Source organism: Sinohyriopsis cumingii, chromosome 1 (assembly GCF_028554795.1).
Source record: "Sinohyriopsis cumingii isolate HCF-2022 chromosome 1, ASM2855479v2, whole genome shotgun sequence".
Taxonomy (NCBI): Eukaryota; Metazoa; Mollusca; class Bivalvia; order Unionida; family Unionidae; genus Sinohyriopsis; species Sinohyriopsis cumingii.
In genome coordinates, this window is record NC_142961.1 from 38,362,373 (window position 1) to 38,382,370 (window position 19,998).

At 33.9% G+C, this 19,998-nt stretch overlaps 1 protein-coding gene across 3 annotated transcripts in view; it reads right to left on the bottom strand.

The window, feature by feature from the left end:
* Positions 1 to 2,839: 2,839 nt before the first annotated feature.
* The window catches only part of LOC149806736 (stromal membrane-associated protein 1-like), a 57,428-nt gene continuing 40,269 nt past the window's right edge, over positions 2,840 to 19,998 (bottom strand). For all 3 annotated transcript variants that reach the window (XM_089957009.1, XM_089956997.1, XM_089957005.1), the window contains 3 exons: positions 13,652 to 13,755; positions 12,076 to 12,219; positions 2,840 to 7,441 (listed from right to left, as the gene is read on the bottom strand). In XM_089957009.1, the coding sequence (XP_089813135.1) occupies positions 7,307 to 7,441; positions 12,076 to 12,219; positions 13,652 to 13,755 (383 nt within the window). In that variant the 3' untranslated portion in view covers positions 2,840 to 7,306. The remainder of the gene's footprint in view (positions 7,442 to 12,075; positions 12,220 to 13,651; positions 13,756 to 19,998) is intronic.

The following is a 19,998-nucleotide window of genomic DNA, read 5'->3' on the forward strand; positions in this document are numbered from 1 at the left end:
TTTCAAGGCCTTGAAAGTTTTGGAAAATCGAGCAGATTACCCTGAGGCTTATAAATGTCTTTGAAAATTGAAATAAACCCAAACATTTTAATTTCTTTCCATAATCACAAATAAAATTGACCAAGGTTGTTAGATTCAGATGTAGTTTTCCTGGTTTCTTTCTTTTGCTGACCTGTTCAATTTCATTGCCACTGCAATAACAAATGAGCATTTGAATTTCATCATTAAACAGTATTGTAGTATTTTGCATTCACTGTATTCTCACATTACATAACTTGTATACAAAATGTTAACGAAAATAAGTCTTGAAAATCTATGTTTGTAGTCTTATAAAGTTTGGGAAAAGTCATTGAATTTATCGTTCAAAATTCTGTATGAATCCTGAGTTGATCAGCTAGCATGATGCAATCAAGATTGTTTTAAGTTTTCTGTCCAGACTTTGGTGAGAACTTTACTAATTAGTGATATCTGAGGAAGTGCATACATGTATCTCCATAGATTGTCCCACATTATTAAAATGTATCCACTGCCCAAGTCTGGTTCAGTCACAAGGGACACAAAAAGTAAAAGGCAAGCATTCAGTCTGTTCTGAGTGCTTGTATATCAGGTCCATTCTGTATTGATTATCGTCCTTTTTGAGAAAGCAATTATCAATACAGTAGTCCCCCTCTTATAAGGCCACCCCTATTGCAGCAGGGAAGTGGCCTTATAATGAGGGTGGCCTTTCTAGAGGGGGATGACAAATGCGAATAGTAAATACATATGAAGTCACAAGTACGTTTAATTCTAAAACATTTAATATTTTCATTAAAAAATCACATGCATGTTGTGAAATAAATGTAAAACAAACTGTTTCATCATTTTCAAAAGAATGTTATGAATAACCATTGATATAGTTTTAAAACGTCTTTATAATTCTGTTACAAATCACATCATCTGTCACTTTGTTGGTAACAGTCTAAAAACCAAACCAGTCTCGTCACAATTAAAAATATCCTTGCTGTCATATTCCATGCATATATCGTTTAGTCTTTTGTTCCAGTCTTCATTATTAACATGAGCTGATTCTCCACTAAGGACAGAACACTTAATATTGTGTTGCACTTGAAATCTGTGCAACCATCCATTACATGCGGTAAAGTCGTCATATCCCAATTCAACTGACAAAATTGTTGCTTTTTCTTGTCATTCAAATCAGGATACAAACATCTCCTGGCTCAAACAATCTTCCTTTCTTCAGCCATTTCACCTTCCCACTTCGGCAGAATTGTTTCCTTATCTTTCACAATATTGTTATCTGAGTCTTTCCGACATTAGTTTTCTGTAAGGATTCGCAAACCACCACCCCCGAAGTGATCTGGCAATTCCTAATTAGTGCTAATGGCCACACACCAGAACAGCTGATGGATGGCCTTTCATCGGACATCCATTAGCATACTCCTCCTAGACCACAGAGGAATGCCATGAAAGTTTATAAGCACATTCATCCCAAGGTTTAGTTGCTCCAAAATTTATAAACTTATGATGGTCAGCATGTGGTGAAGTAATTCGTTTTTTTTTTACAGAATATAATGGTATGTGTGAATAACCTTTTACTAGAATATCATTTTGGATTTTGCATGTGCACCATAAGGAAAACAATAAAATTTAAGTCTATCAGAGCTATTGGTACCTTGTATCAATACACTGTTTAAGTATTAACTATATTTAAACTGACATTTCTGCTTCAATCAACACATATTTCTGCATCTTCAAACAACCTCAGAAAACTACTAGCACAACTGAGACTGTTTTATTTTGTACACAAGACATTTTCTAATACCGTCTAACACACATGCAAATTTCAAACAAATTCTCACTCGTGTTCCTCCTTAATGAAAAGATAAATGAGATAAACCATGGTCTTAGCTCACATTTTATGTCCCTTGCCATATGGGACCCGAAATTCAAGTACAAAGTATTTAAAAAAATGCTTTTTCTCCTCCTTTTTAAAAAAATAAATAAATAATTGACATTCAAATGTCGCCTTTCATTTGGATTCTCTCTTGCTCTTTGCCTTATATGATTTGTATTTGGAACATTCTGAATATCTGGATGAGTGTAGTTAAAAATAGAAGAGGCACGTGAAGGAAGTTGACCCACAGAAAAAATTACAAAAAGCAGCTTACGTTGTTTTTTTTTTTACAAATGGAGTTTAAATGATATGGCTGTTCTGACAAGAATACAACCTAAAGTCAGTGCTATACATATATATACACACAAAATGTTTTAAATTAAAATTAAAATAGGCGTCACAAGGTAATCTACCGAACACAATGGAAACGTACAATTTCAAAAGAAATTTTTTTATATAAAAAAATCTTATCATCAACATTCATGCACACTGCATGCAAATGTACAATTTAGGATGTACAGTTTTTGAAGTGTATGTGAAGAGTTTTTTTGCCGACATCTATAATCCATAAATATATGTACCACAACAGAGCAGAAATCCATGGGCAATTTAATTGTTCATTTCCAAAGAGTGGTCCTGTATAAGAATCAAATATTTATGAAAGAGAGAAGGACATATTTTGTCTACACATTTCATTTGGATTGGATTATGGGCCAAAAATGACTTATAGTACCTAATCCTTTGTTGTTTACATTTCTTCAAACTATATGACTGTATGAATCTATTAATACCACACCCAAATAAATGAAGGTCACTGTGGCCTACATTTCACATTTGACTAGCTTTGGTAAAGCTGCAGCTTTTGGCTGATGTCCAACTAGGTTTAAATGCACCCTGCAGATATAACAAGATTATTTGTTTCAAATGAGTAAACAAAAAATGCTGTTCCAAATGAGGAAATCTTTATTATATACAAGTCAGAAGAATTATCAATGAAAGCTGGTACTTGATTACAATTAAAAGTTGGTAAGATGTGTATTTTTTATTTACAACATACACAAACATGAATATCAATATAAATTAAACATGATAACAATAGCATACAATACCATTAACAGACACAACAAACTAAGCCAACTATTACACCTTTAAAAAAATTCTTTACAGGCTAAATTTGTAGATTTCAGATATGTTTTAACATGCCATTTAGGACCAAAAATAACGGGCCATATTTGCTCATACATTCAGATACTTGCAGCTGGTTATAATTAATGTAATAGCCTGTAGAAAATATGGTTTCATGCAAAATTGAGTCTTAAAGTATGGGATTTTGAGCCATTAATCCTGCTCGGTGTGTATCCTTCACAGGATCTTTTCTAGAAATAAAATATTTTGGGTGAAAATTCCCCCTCTATTTGAAAACATTATGGGACTTTATAAATATGGGGGATTTTAATGAAGACATCAATGTAGAGGTTGAAAATATGATTCACAAATTTTGTGCAACTGACTGATTTTTCATTGCAAATTTTAAAAGTTTGCATGAAATGTGCATGGACCCTGCCTTCAGGGTTTATAGTGATATTAAATCTGAAAATTTAAAACAATGCCTAAATGCAAAAAAATATTACAAAATGTAGTCACTAGTTACCAAGATAGAAAATAGTTTTATCCTGGCAAAATTTCACCTGATTAATCACAATTTAGACAAAAACAGTTTTGCTAGCTCAAACAACTGACATTTGATATTAAATATCTGGATATGAATTAAATCTAAAAAAATCATGAGTGGTTCAATGTCGAGTCCATTCTATTTTGTTATGCTCACAAATGCCATGTAATACTGGTCAGTGAAACTATCAAAGACCAGATCAGGAAAAATTTCTCCTATTTCAAGGGACATTGGGGATGAAATAAGTATCATCTGTTCAAAAACTTCTTGTTCCTTTTTAACAATTTTTGTAAGCACAATCTTATCTGTCTGTTAATTTCCAAAAGTAAAATTTTGACCAATATACCAATATTAGAAAGCAATGTAATTTTAGGGATTGGATCTAATGAACTTTACTTCCAAGTAAGATTTTTTTCTTCAAAAACACGTTTATGGCTGATTCTACTGTACAGCATACATGCTTTTTTGCTTTAATATATTTATACACCTTTTACCATATATACTTGCTTATCAGTTGATTCAAACTGCAAGCAACAAAGATCCTGATCTGCAATAGCAAAATGCACCTGCAGATCAGGGTCTATATTGTTTGTTCCACTTATATCTCATAACAAACTGCACACACCCTGAGATGCTGCTGCATTATGCGATGACAGATTTGGGTCTTAGTCTGTAACTGAACTCATAAGTGAGTATATATGGTATCTGTTTTCAATGGTTACATTATATATGGGAACATGTACAGGAAGTATTATTGATCATATTGTGAGGTATGGGTTACATATACATTTAGTTAAACAAGATTCATGCATTAGTTAAACAAGGTTCATGTACTATCAAATAATAGTTGTTTCAATATTCGATATGTACATTCCTAATATCAAGTTCTTAATTTTAGCATACTGATGAAAAGATTTACATCACTGAATTTAAAACATATATGGTGCCAGCACACTCTATACAATTTACGTAACTGCTCATTTGTCACATTTTGTTAAGCCATTCAGTGTTTTAACATTCAAGTACCTGCTTAAATATACATATATCTTCAAACGTGTCAATTTCAGCAATAAATGAAAACATTTAGCAACAACATCATGATAACACTCAACATAATGTACAGATATAAGTCATGATGCCCTTGCTGCAGGCAGTGGGGGCAAAAGAAAGACTAGACTACATCTAGACATAGTAAAAAAAAATGTACATTCCCTTTTTAGAATTCTTGCTTGCTAAATGTACTTGTGTGTGATACACAATTCACTGAAAAGAGTGTTGACCCAAATCAACAGTTACATAATATGCCAGAAGATTATGTTCTGTCGCAGACCCTGATCTGCATGGGCATTAGGTGGCAACAGATATGGGTGTCTATCACAGACCCTGATCTGCATTATGTGTCAACAGATATGGGTGTCTGCTGTACACATCTGGTTGTGCATTATGCATGGATGAATACAGTATTTTGTAATATTTTACTGGAAAACATCACAAAATTTACAGCCAAAAATTTCGGCCATTTTATTCCTACCATAACTACCCAAGAGAATGCAAGACTAAAATTTTAAAAAGTTATATTGTACTGTCACCATTAATTAAACATTCCCTTCTTGAGCTATCATCACTACAAACTGCAAATTAAACAAATTTAAAAAAAACAAAACAAAAACAATGATATACCTTTGTCTAGGACTAATAAGAATGAAAGTACTGGAAATGTAAACAGACACCTGTGCAAGAGGGTAATACATTACTGTCAAATTCTATTTGATTATAGACAATCTATGAATCCCAACATTTGTCATCTGCAAAGGCAAATAACTTTTACTTACAAAGGTGAATAAATCCAGTTCAACATAAATACCATGCTAATGTGATTTTAAGCCTATACTTTATGATAAGAACATCAAAATTAAAAAAAAAAATCTTAAGCAATTTTATATATTAAAGCCTTCTCTGATAATCAGCCCAACCATCACTTTTTATCATATTACATGCCAGACCCTTTGAGCTTATCATGGGAGAAATACTGTATGATGCACTTAGAAATTTCTGCCCTGTTCTAAATTGTGAGTTCTTTTACTAAGAAACAATATGTACAAACCTGTGATTCAGTCTGTAACTAACTTCAAATAAATATTTAAAGAATTCTCAATAATGAGAAAGAAATATAAACAGTACTATTGCTGTGAATATTCCAGAAGCGTTAATGTACAAGAATGCTGATGTTAGACTAAAGATTGTCAGAAAACACACTGATTTATGTTATTCTACTTACAAAGATGGTTAAATATTAAGTCTATATAACATTTTGGTGGGGTGATGATTGTGCGTACAGAAACATACGTTTCAGCTCTTTTGGTCTTATGGAGCACAATCTTAAATTCTTTGTTGCAACTAAACATCCTGAAACAGAAATACTTTTTAAAAAATATAAATGCTAGACATTCAATCAATATGTGCTATGGGACAGAACAAAGACCCAGCTTTGCAATACAATTAGTCTACACATAAAACAGTTAAAATATGTTCCAGTAAAACATGTCATATACAAGGAGAGTCCAACACAGACCCTGATCTATCATAAGCAAACATTTACAATATTTGGGATCCAGGTCACTTTCATTGTGGAGCATTCACCTACAGGTGCAATTTTTAATTCTGTTTCACTTTCATTAGAGCTCTCTGAGCAATCAAAGTACCCTGGCAGATATTTTTAACAAACTTTCTTCCCAAGGTATACTGTAACATCTACAGGAAATATCCCTCATCTTTACTTTGCATCTAATGAAAGGAAAGTTAGCTACAAAATGAAGCAATCATGGAAAAAAATGATAGAGATAAAGTATGCAAAATTAAATTAATAAATTATGCAGGTGAAATTGAGGTCTGGGTTTGGTTACAACCAGAGTAACATTTGCCTGCAAATCAAAGTTGAAGCTGGCAAAAGGCAGATAACTAAAGACCAGTAGATATTGTACATACCCATACAAGTCCAAATGCAAACTGAAAATATCCATATCTGTCATTGCACAATGCACCAGCTGATTTTGAAACTGGTATATAACAAACTACAGATTAACAGTGAGGCCAAGATTTACGTACACCAAAAAGTAGGTGTAGGCAGACAAACACTTTGTCCATGTACTTAAACAACGTATTGGATTACTTGTCTTTCATACACGTTATGTGTATCATTAATGATGAACATCTAAAATCCTACTGCAAAAAAACAAATGGTTTTACTGTAAGACTTAACAGATGGCTTTTGCTCTGCAGTTTAGTTGTGGGGTTTAATGCCATCTTTCAGCACATGATAGGCTAATATACATGGCAGCCAGCACTTTTAGTGAGAAAACACGACCGATCCACAGAAAGCTACTGGCAAGCTTTCCCACTTACACAGGCTGGTCAAACTGAGATCAGAACCACACTGATTAAAGTGAGATAAGCATGATCTGTAAAAGCAAGTGCCTCAGACCACTCAGCCACCAGGACCTCTTTGCTTTGAACTCTCTCCGATAGTATATGTGTAGCAGGAACAAAACATAAACATATACCAATAATTTATAGCAGGATGATGAATGGCAAAAATTAAATTGCTTATTTCAAGATGACTGGATAACTGGAAATTATTACACCGTGCCCTTCCAAAATGACTTGAAAGAGGCGTTGCAATGGTGTTAGGCATGGAATGACCAAGAAATAATGAAAAAATGTCTTCTACAATAAAGCAATCATCATTGCCACAAATTGGTTGATAATGTGTGTCCAGCAGTACTTTGGGTTCCCCATCCCTGGGTCCCTGGTGCTGTCTGAGCCATGCCACCCATAGGAGCTCCTGCAAGTCTCATGGCTGCCATTTGCTGCTGCATCTGGAAAAGAAACATAACAGCAATATCATTTGCAAAAAGAAAATTTATTACATAGTTTGCCTGGTTACAGAAACTTTCTGTTTAGAGATAGAGCCATAAAAAATATCCACATTTTCTGATGCTGGTTCCCAACCATCCAACCGCAAGTCTTTATCCAGGACCTAAAACCTTCTTTGTCATCTATTCATCCTGATGAAACATGATACAAAACATGATCAACCCTCTCCAGATCTAATATAGCAAAAGCCATACAGGTCATGCAGATGTTCATTACCAAATATTTCACTGTTGGGTGTAAATTTGTAGAATCTGATTACACGTACTTTGAAATGGCAATTATTCACTTTATTCTGATCCTCATACTTCCATAACCTTTCAAATGTTGTTATACACATGCCCCCAGAAACAGATATGGCAAAATTAATATGATAATACATGGACATTGTCTGATACGGCCTAAAAGTGTGATCCAGTAAAATCAGATTGAATCCACACAATGTGATGTGACAATGGAAACTACATATGTTGAAAATTTTTGTTATACCATACTATATTGTTATGATATACCTAATGTCCTCTTCTTGACCCAGTTTAGTACCTGGCCACCACTGTGGAAGTCCATAGTGATCAATAATTTTTGTCTGTAAACTTTTTGAGGACAGTTAAGGTGGACAGTATTCAACAGACCTTGGTTAAACGATGTCAGTATTAAATTTCAGAACATCAGTTAATATTTAAGATGAATAAATGTGCCTACATAACCATGCTGACATACACTTAAGATGGAGGTCTGGTTACACAAACGAAAACTGGTCACAATGTTCAATCAAATACACATGCAAGTTCAAATACCAGTGATTTAAAACATACACAAATATTTGTAGATGTTGAATAAAAGTTTAATTCCTATAAAGAAAGATCTGGAAATAAAATCAATAATGATGGGGCTGGCATAATGTTCTGCACTGAGCATCAGTTAAGTATGAGGAATTAGTTTAAATAAAAGAGAAAAGCAGCTGCTTCAGAAGAATACAAGTTCAAGCTCACTTTCAAGTGGGTGTTTGTTGTTGTTCCTCTGTTCAATAAGTTATTCGGGCTACCAGAATTAGCTAGGAGTTATTCTTATTTCTGAACTCCCCTTTCATGCTGAGAGAGTCACTATTAAGCATGCACCACTGAACCATGCCATGGCAACTGAAACAAGTTCCAACATATTTGAGACATAAGCCATAAGAAACTTAACTGTGACTATTTGGCAAATGAACTATTATTTTTCACAACTAAGTTACATTAGTCTGACTGATGAAAATTATAAATATGCTATTTCAAATGCACTGTTAATGAAAATTACCCTGGATATCTTGACCACCACTTAATATACAAAAAAGAGGCTCTCTTGACCACAACTTCATATACACATAACGGGATATCCTGAGCACCACTTCATACACACAGAAGATATCTTGACAACTTTATATACATATAACAGGATATCCTGACCATCACTTCATACACACACAACAGGATTTCTTGACCACCACTTCATATACAAATAACAGGATATCTTGACCACAACTTTATATACACATAACAGGACATCTTGAAAACCACTTAATATATATACATCACAGATTCAGACTGATTGTAGCATTTGCCTATGCCATATCAAAGCGAAACTACATTTCTAATGCAGCAACAGCAAATGCAATGCATTAATATTTGCCTCCCAATGCAGGAACAACCTGCCAACTGTTCCTGAATATTGTAAGCCCAAGCCCCTCCATAAAATAACTACTCTAAACCTTATTTGAAAATACGGTGACCAATCAAATGGCTGCAATTGTCTATACTAAGTAAGATTTCAAATTCATAAGTAAGATTTCTTTTATGAAATGTGGATTTAAGTTTTACGTCAGAGTGGCCAGCTTGCTGTCTGAAACAAACAGACTGAACCATTTACTGGCAATTAAGCAAGAACAGTAATATTCCAGCAGGCAGACCCTCAGTTTACTTTTAACACTGGCACATGTCACTTGTTGTGATTAGTTGTGAATTCTGGCATTCTATCTCACTTCTAAACTTACTACACTCAACAGGTGTGCTGTAAGAGTGACCTTCAGTTTCAGATTTATGTACAACAATGGCCACTATTGCAAGGCTCAATCCAAAACAATGGTAATAGGTTTAACCTGATCAGCAGAGCCATGAAAAAAATATCTCACTTATCTCATTGAAATCATGCAAAGTGGAATTACCTGTTATAAAATCTATACAAAGTGATGACTGATTATCCAATGAAACCATTAGTATTACTTGACAGTCAGGAATATATGAACCTGAAATGGTGCATTGTAAACCTGCTATATCAAGTCATTTTGCAGAAAATATTTCTTTTTTTTTAGTCTCAGTGACCCTGACCTTTTACTGACTGACCCCAGAATCAAAAGCTGCCTTGCTTGTCTCAAATAGAAACCATCCACAAGGTATGGTCACGGTTTGTAGCAAACACAACTTGATTTATTCTGTGGAAACCATTTTCCATCTTGTAGTCCCTATGAATAAGAGTCTCCAAAATCAACAGGTGTCTTCATTGCCTCAAATGCCTTATTTGTACCCCCCTTACCAATTTCAATAAAAAAAATCATTAATGTGAAGAAAAAAATGTACAGAACTTTCCTTCAATGATTTTTAATTTTCAACCTGACTCGGACCAGACTGGCTCTAATGATGTCATTGTCTGCATGTTTCACACCTAAGGGAGTTTACATACTAACACGGTGCAATATTGCATACACTAAGGGTGAGTCCATTTTCCTCAGACAACAGAATAACATAAACATTTTCTTCAGTAACTGCCAGATAATTATGTAAAATATCATAAGGTTGAGAGTTATGTGAAATTACAATGCTTGTTAAATCCATGTGAAAGGCAAATTTGTTGTTGTCATTCTTTTTCTTTACTTGATTCGACCTTGTAAATATCAGAAGCAGATGAATTAGTATTTACATTCTATACATACACGTGAAGTGACGCATCTACTCCTTCGGTGAAAGTGGACTTTCCAGGAACTGGAAATGAACTACAAGCAGGTTCATCTTTTACACTGAAAACATCCATTAGGTGTGAAACAAGCAGACAATAACAGTGTTAGGGCTCCCCTGGTCACAATCAGGTTTGAAATTATAATTCGATGAATGAACAGACTATGTTCTATGCATTTTTATCTCATCTATTCACTTTTTAAATCAGTAGGGGGTTAAAAACAAATGGAGGTATATTATATTTTTCCTTCTTTTAGTCTGTGTCCTTGACTTTTCTCCCATGTCTTAAATGCAAGCCATCTGCAAAACCTGGTCAAAGTAGGTAATTAAAACAAACACACACACACATACGTATATATATATATATATATATATATATATATATATAAAAGTGATTGTGTGTGGAAACATTCCTTTGACCCTGACCTTTAACTCTTTGCACCCAAAATCAATACGTTTCTACCCTGTCCCAAACACAAGTTACTTACAAAGTGTGGTAATGGTAAACAACGTTTTGTGCTGATGACATTGCAAACAGATGTACAGACAGGCATACACTGAGTCATTATCATAACATAACAAACATTCAAATATAAAAAAATGACCACTAATCCTTTTTGCTCAAAGATAAGCAATATCTCTCTAAAAACTCATTTCTATATTGAAATTCAATTCAAAACGCACCTGTTAGAAGTATAGTTTCTGCACTTGAGGACTGACATTGAACATTTCAATATATCAGTGCTGCATCCAGAACTCAAAGGATATACTCCCCTATGCACCCCCTTCCCAAAGGATGAGGGAATACCACATTGGACTGAACAGTCACCTTTCTATTCTCCTTTTAAAGCACATCAATACAGATGTCCTGAAATTTATTCCACCCTCCCTGGCCATGATCTCTTAGATAGAACATCACGCCACTTTTATCTACCAAAATTTCAACCATGAAAATGTTTTGGTCCATGCTAATTGAGTTGCTTGGAAATCATCCTCAGTTTCCGAAGTAACATGAACAAGATACTCACACCATCTGCTATGTTTGTCTGCTTAGGCAACAGTCACCACCACAGTTGTTTCAAATTAAACAAGAGCACTTCCGGATATTCCATTTGCACCACATGCTGACATATCCTCCTCAATGTCAATATGCCACAGGAAAAAAAATCAGTCATCTGCTTCATTTAATACATTACAACATTTTCATATACGCCAGCTACACCAACATCCAATATGTGCCACCACGTAGTAGCAATTTCAATACCTCTCTAGGCACAGTTACAAATTGCAAACACACCAGCTAATTTCTGGAAAATTCCAGTTCTAAATCTCAACATTGCTGAATTGTACCGACTTAAAGAAAGTAGACTTGGTACATTTTATGCAAAAGACAACTATATGAATTCAGTTAATTTATATTATAATTATTGGGCTCTATTTTATCAAACATGATGGAATTTTATTTCTTTTGCATGACTTCTCCCTTTTTAATCTGCATTTTTACAGAGTTCCTTGCAGAATGGAGGGAATTCCGTGATTATGCAGTCTGGATGCAACAATGTTATAAATTTGAAACTTAATTTAAAACCCACCTGTTGGAACTGTATCTGCTGCATTTGAGGACTGGCATTGTACATTCCCAAATTGCCCTGAGGTATTCCCATAATGCCTGGCTGCATTCCCATCATTGCTGGTTGCTGCATTCCCATCATACCTCCACCACCATACATGGGAGGCTGATATGCAAAAAAAATGTAAAATTTAACTTACTAATTCAGGAAGACACTTATCAAGATGTATAATGTTAAGAGAGTGAAAATAACATCTACTAGGAAAATGTGACAAAAAAGGGAAATAATGGGTCACATCCTTGATGAAGAAGATTATGGCAAAAATAGTCTGGGTATGGCCCATACTTAAAATGAAATTGTCAAGTGAAGGAAGGGGTAGGATATATATTGACAATGCCCTGATGATGGACCACTCAAACAACAGTCATGTGTAAAATTATGCATGTTCAGTGATAGTCATACTTCTAAGAAACATTCAGGAAAAAAATGTTATACACTTTATAGTAGCCGACTATACATGTACTCAAAAATGTAAACAGCTGTATTTTAATAAGTCTAGTAAATACTCACACAAAAACCACCAAATCACCATCCTAAACAGGAGGTTTCAATAAATAACAAGTAGCTGAAGAATGTGGAAAAATAGAAGGAGGTGGTCAAGGAGGGAATAAACCTATCTCAGTTCCTGGGGGAATGTGCTTGGGGGTGGGGGTATGTTGGGCTTTGTCTTCCCCCTTCCCTAATAAGCTGATACAGTGTTGGTATGAAAATTCTTTCCCTGATGGAAAAATCCAAAATTTATTTTTTCTGTGTTACAGAATTTGGTATAAAATAAATATTGATAATCCATATCTTGGGTATTTCTTCCTGGTTCTATCCTATTAATGAGGGAAAAAGAATTATGTAAAATCATAATTCATTGATAATGATCTTGAACCAATTAAGCATGTTCATAGTTCTTTGAATAAAATTAATACCTCTTTATTACTTAGCTGATAACTATTTTTATATAAAACAGTTGAAAAAGAAGCATGGGGAAAAAACTGCCAGTTCACAGAATAACAAGGAAACTAATCAAAATATATTTTATAATGATACACCAAATAAAATCACCCCAAAATACTCAAGAAGAGGATGTTTATGAACAACTGGACATGAAAGAGCCTGATTATTAATGGTTCTCTCTGACTTAGACTGAACTGCATGTCATGCAATCTCTCTCAGCAATAGCAAATCAGAAAAAGCAAGTGTCTTCTATTCTTAAACCATCTGTATTGAATGGAAGGTGATCATCTTAATTGGATGAATCATCTCCACTGGAATACACCGATGAATTAAAAAATGTTTAAGATGAACTTTTCTGGAATTGCAGGCATTGATTCCTGTATAAATATATGGCAAACAAACATTGGCTAGCAACTTCTACTGAAACCCATTCTGAACTGCCACTCATAAAAATGCAGGGAGATTCAAAATATAAATTATATCTGATTCATGAGATTTTACAGTAGCTGTTTGGTACTTCAAGAGAAACAGAGTTTTACGCAAAAATGAACAAAAGTAACAATACTTCTAACTAGAAGAGTATTTTTGTTACCTGTTGCACTGCCATGGGGTTGCCCATCATCTGTTGAGGCATACTGACAACAGCTGGATTGTACATGCCCATTCCCATGTTCTGCTGAGGCATATATAAACCACCTAGTAAATAACAAAATTAACACTCAGTCCAAAACATTCAAATATATTTTGTGAAAATATTAAAATCCAAAGCACATGGATCTGTATTATATACACACTATACCTATCACACTACATGATCTGTATTGTATACACACCATAACTATCACTGTACATTAGTGTATTAACTATGTAAGAACTGATATTTACAGTACATGTGTTTCTTGTTAATGGTCAAGTACATGTTTATGTATACTGACCTAAAATGTCAAAGCATATTCAAAACTAAATGAAGGAATTTTCTTTTAAAAACTAATGAATGCTCCCATGCATTTATATTTCAAATGTGTACTAACTGGATGTATGTAACAGACACAAATGTTTTTCACATATCAATTAAATAAGACTGTAAAATCTAAATTATACTGTGCATTGCATGTGTACATTTAAATTATTGCAAATACTAATGTCAGGTCCAAATACAAACTTCTCAGATCCACATCTCCCATAGCACAATGTGATGCAAGATCTGGGTCTATGCACTCTACAGAACAAACAACAAAGACCCTGATCTGCCAACACATTATACAATGGCAGGTAAGGGTCTTTGTTGCTAGCAGTTGGACCCAACTTACAAGTGAGTAAATACAGTAAATGCACTTGCAAGTGCAAATGATAACTCTAAAATCCATAAATGATATTTTAATAATACAGCCGAGTCTTTCTAAACAAGAAACTTCATATTCAAATACCATTAATATATATTTTCAAGCCAACATCTGAATAAAAAACAACACAAATTTAAAACTTATTAGGGTGAAAATGCCAAGGACCAATAATGCAGCATACTGCATGGCAGTACATAATTACACTGCACATGGCCTTCACTGACTGAATTTTAAAAAATATATTATCAAGCTTTCACATAACATTAACATGATCATGCATGGACTTGAACATATATGGAAGCATTTAAAAGAATATAATATTGAGACAGAATGAAAGAGATACCAAAATATCTTAAAAGACAGCAGAAGAATAATGAGACTGAATATAACGGATACCAAAATATCAGCTTGAAAATCACTGCGATAATAATAATAATAATAAATGTACATGACTTGCCTAAAGATGATGTTGCTGCAGCTTTAGGAGCACAATACTAAATAACCTCCTGTGACCTTTACCTCTGACCTTTACTGCACATACTGCTAGAGTTGCTTTGTCACCTGTTCAACTTGTGTGCCAAATTTTGGAAATAGATAATATAAAACATTCATAAAACTTTATTACCATTACCAAGGATATTCTATTATTACTGACACTGCCAAGTATATTCTATAAGACAGAGAATATCTGTTCCAACATCTGATGCCCATAAAAACAGTTTTAAACAATTAACTATAACCATGACCATTAACCTTTAGACCAACAAATCCATACAGATTTTCTATATCTCATGGTAAACTTATTTGTAATGTCTAGTGACATTTTATCAAGAAAAAATAGAATATACTGCCATGTTCAGTAATTTTACCATTGACCAACAACCTAAACTTTTAAACAAAACCCCCAAGTGTGGCTAAGACCATTAATTTGGGTAACATCTGCCTAACAGCCATAAGATGCAGCCATGAAATCTGGGCCAATAGCATGCTTGCTGTTGAAATTTCTTCTAATGCTATTGATTGCACATGTAATGAAAACATGTTACAATGTCTGTATATTTGTCCATACCTGATGGCATATCAGCACCATTTGTCCAACATATTAAAGGACCCCATTGCAAAGAGGCTTTGTGGCAAAGTTGATCAGTCTGTTTAGTAATTTTCTTTTATTCATTATGTAAATGTTTTTCCACTTTTGCTAACAGTAGGCATCTTTAAATGATGAAACTGCACGATCTATATAAATCCAATATGTATGCAAGGACAATTACTGTCAAATTTAATTCAAGTCTGTGAAGTGAAATCTTCAGAAAAATGTATTAAAGATTTTTCTGTTTTTAGTTACAGCAGTCATATATGAAGGCAGATTGGTTCCTTCGCTTCCAATCAACTCTACATACCAGAATGCTTTCTGAACAATTTGGTCAAGTGGTTTTTGAAAAGTTGTTGTTCAAAGCATTTTCCAGTTTTAGAAATGGTGGTCATTTATTAAATAGCAAAACAGCATCATTTGTGAAAATTCATGACACCTTCTATCAAACTTGGTAAAATTCTGTTGAGTAAAGCCACTGAAAGGTTTTTATCTTTTTATACTGCTGATCAGCATCATTTATATAGATGTGTAAAGTCAAGCCAAAGTTCTTTTAGTTAAATATGAGTAAATTCTGTGCTGCAAAGATGGCCATATCTGACAACAGATCAGCACCAGTTGCACAAAGCTGAAACCCCTCTGTAACAGGATGCTTGTTAAATTTGGTAAAATTCTTCCCAGCAGTTATTCTGAAGTTGTTTAAGAAGTTTTTATATTTAGTAATGACAGTTATATACAACAGCAGATAGCAGACTGGCACCATGAGTAACACTTTAAAAGGTCTTCATACCAAGATGCTTTCTGTCAAGTTTGGTCAAATATTAATTTGCAGTTTTAGAGACGTCATTTTTTAGTAATGGCAGCCATATTTGACAGCAGATCAGATTCATTGGTATAAAACTGAAACATCTTTATGAGACAATGGTTTATATCAAAGTTGGTCAAATACTACATGTATTCAGCAATTTTGGAAAACACGTTGTTAGGTTTATTGTTTTTGTAACACTGCTTTTCTGTTTTGCTGCAATGGCTGCTATTAAAAGTGGATTGGTATTTTTTGCACAAACTTTAGAAAGGTCTTCCTGTTGAGATGCTTTCTGTAAAACTGATCATATTTTGTTCAGCATATTTTGAAACCATTTAAAAACATTTTTCTATTGTTAATAACAGCAGCCATATTTGATGGTGGATGGGCCCCATTAAAGGACTTCAGGCCATGATGCTTTCTATCAAATTTGGACAAAACTGATCAAGTGGTTTTGGAGAAGTTTAAAGTAGCAATTACTGGCAGACATGCAGAAAGATGGATACAGAGACATGCCATAAGCTAACCTGGTCTCATGGCCAAGTGAGCTAAAAATGCATCATGTGATCCTGTCCGAGCTATCTGGCCTTCAATCTCTAAAGTTGTTCCTTCTTTCTAGCAATACAGTTGCATTATGGATATACAGTGATATGATAATCCAATGATGCCAAGAGGAGATATTTTCAATTTAAAATATAAGTATAATCAATGACGCATAATAATCTGCCCCATGTTTGAACAGTCCTTTACGTAGGACATGGTTGAACCATGACCACCTATTGACCAATGGGTCTTGATGAACTAGACCTTTGGTTATGGTATGCAGTCTAAACTAAACTTGCTGTGACGGTGCAAAACAGTTTTGTCAAGTGTATAATTCCACCCAATATAAAAAAATTTTTTTGGGGGGGGTAATGTGAACTAAATTAAGAAACCTTTCTGATAATATACCACCACCACCACCCCAAACAAATTGTGATTTTTTTTGTGTGAATGCAATTTATACAATAGATTTTGACTACATTTTAAGGACCAAATAAATCTGATTTATATATTTATTTTATAAACATTTTACTAAATTTTATATTTACCTTTTATTTTGCAATACTTCATGTTTATATTTATTTTGTAAGAAATGTTCTTTGCGATAATTCATATTTACATTTTTAGAACTTTATCTTTAATCAGCACTATTAAGCTGACACACCATTAAACAATTATACATATGCACTAAATTTACTGCACACAAGTCATTACATTCTTACTGTATTTATCATGAATGAGAGATCAGATCCCAGAATCTATAGATTTCTTTATCACCCCAAGTGCAAGTCATCCACAAAGTTTGATCAAGGAACTTACTCTCTAAAATAAAAATAATTCTGCAAAACACGCACACACACACACACACACACATACACCATGACCATGACATTTGAACATGTAAACCATATATCAATAGGCCTATTCCATACTTTACACATCTTTTCATAAACTTTATTCAATGTACATGGTCCAAAAACTAAAGTTATTATACAAAGAATTATTTTTTTCAGTCATAATTACGATAACCTTTTGACCGCCAAATCAACAGGCTTCTTTCTTAACCAATGTGCAAGCCATCCACAAACTTTGATGAAGATAAATTGATACTGACTTTTGAAATTTTAATACCTAAATTAATAGGCCTTTTCATTACCTCAAAGTGCAAATATCAGATCTAATGTTATTGTGCAGAAACCATTTTTATTCCTTCAGTTAATATGTATGACCTTTGACAATCTGACCCAGAATTAAAAGGGACTATTCATACACCCATGTGCAAGCGATCCACAAAATCTGGTACAGAGTTTGATGTAGAACTAATGTCAGTGATCCAATTAGAGAGAAAATAAGGGGTGTTCCCCCTGCCCACCCACCAATTTTAAAGCTCTCCAAGTACCCTCAGTGCCCTTCCAATCTCCCCCACCATAAATCTGAATTGTTCCACCTCCCCTCTGCCCTCAGTGCTCTTCTAGCCATCCATCTTATGCCCTCTAGGGACCTCCTCTCTGCATCTCTCTCCAGAGACCATCAAAAACACCTTAGATCTGTTGTTTTCTATTTCTCTTATTTCTCCATTTATTTCATGTTACTTTGTAGGACAAACTTAAATATATGCTTAGGCCTGTTTCTACTACCAATTTCATTACTAATATCATCTTTTTATCACCCAAAAGTGCTCTTTGTTACATAATGTGCCCTTTCAACAAAACTGCTTCTTTTGCTAAATCTGCCTCTATTTCCCTAACCTCTATAAGAAATTCCTGGTTGGAACACCATTTCTATGCAAAAACCATTTTCGTCTTTTGGCGTTTGACCCCAATAATGATAGGCTTCTTCCTTAACCCAAATTCAAGCTATCCATAAAGATTGGTTCCTGTCCGTAATGTAAAATATTACTGTGCAGAAACCATTTTTTTAATTTCTGTGGCCATAACCTCCTACCTTATGATCTAAAAATTGACATTTAAACCAAGTGCAGGCTATCATCAAAGTTTGGTCCATGTATGTGATGTAGAACAAATTTAATCAAGCAGAAGCGCTTTATTCTTGTCCATCTCAGTGACTGTGACCTATGACCTTTTGACCCTGAAACTGACAGGTTTCTTCCTTATCCCATATGTGAGCCATCACAAAATCTGGCAAAGGTATGAACCGTAATGAAGAACTGAAGCTTTTGCGCACAAAAAAATTTGAAAGCTAACAGATTAAAAAGAGACATATGAACAGACAGGATCAAAACATAATACACATCTCCAAAACACGGACGTGTAAAACCAAAACTTGACACATAAACATCAAAACCAATATGTCCTGCCTTCAGCACCATTAAAGAAAACAAACAGAAATTTATGCTAACACAGAACAACTCAAATAGCCAGGCCATACATTTATAAAACTTTTGATAATGCACTTGTACTTGGACTAAACCAACAGATCCAGCAAAAAAGTAAAAAATCCAAAACCTATAACTTATGTTGAGGGCTACTTTAATATACAATTCTTCCAAGATTCCACTATTCATTTGCACTGACAGTAAATAATTATTATGCACAGTTTATCTGGTCACAAAAGCAAGCAAAGACATTAACAAGTCTAGAGGAAAAGTACCAGTACCGAAATTATTATCACAGTCTAGCCCTGCTAATCTATTTTTTAAGTTATATCCAAATTTGTTTTAAAAGAAAATGATTTCAAAAGAGAAAATTATAATAAATGTTGACTGTCACATCCAATGTTATCACATATCACTGATATGACACTGCTTTAACCAATTCAGCATTAATGATTTTTTAAAATTATATTATTGTGTCATGATATACTGGTAAATACATAAGGTAAACTAATCTTAAGTCAACATGAAAATGAGTTGGATACCTCTTATGCCAACATCAATATTTAATCTATGCATACAAACATTCAGGAACCACAACTGTGAATAGATATAGATAAAGTTACTTAAATGTGAAATAGTGACCTTTCTTTCCAACTCAATATCAGATTCAATTAAAAACTGTGAAGATCAATCTACCCTGACTCTAAATTTTTTAAATGTTTTCCAGAGGAAAGTACTAACTGATGATATAAATGAAACTGGCACCGTAATCTGCTGCATACATAATGTTTTCCTTGTACTACAGTTTCTGATAGTTGCTATT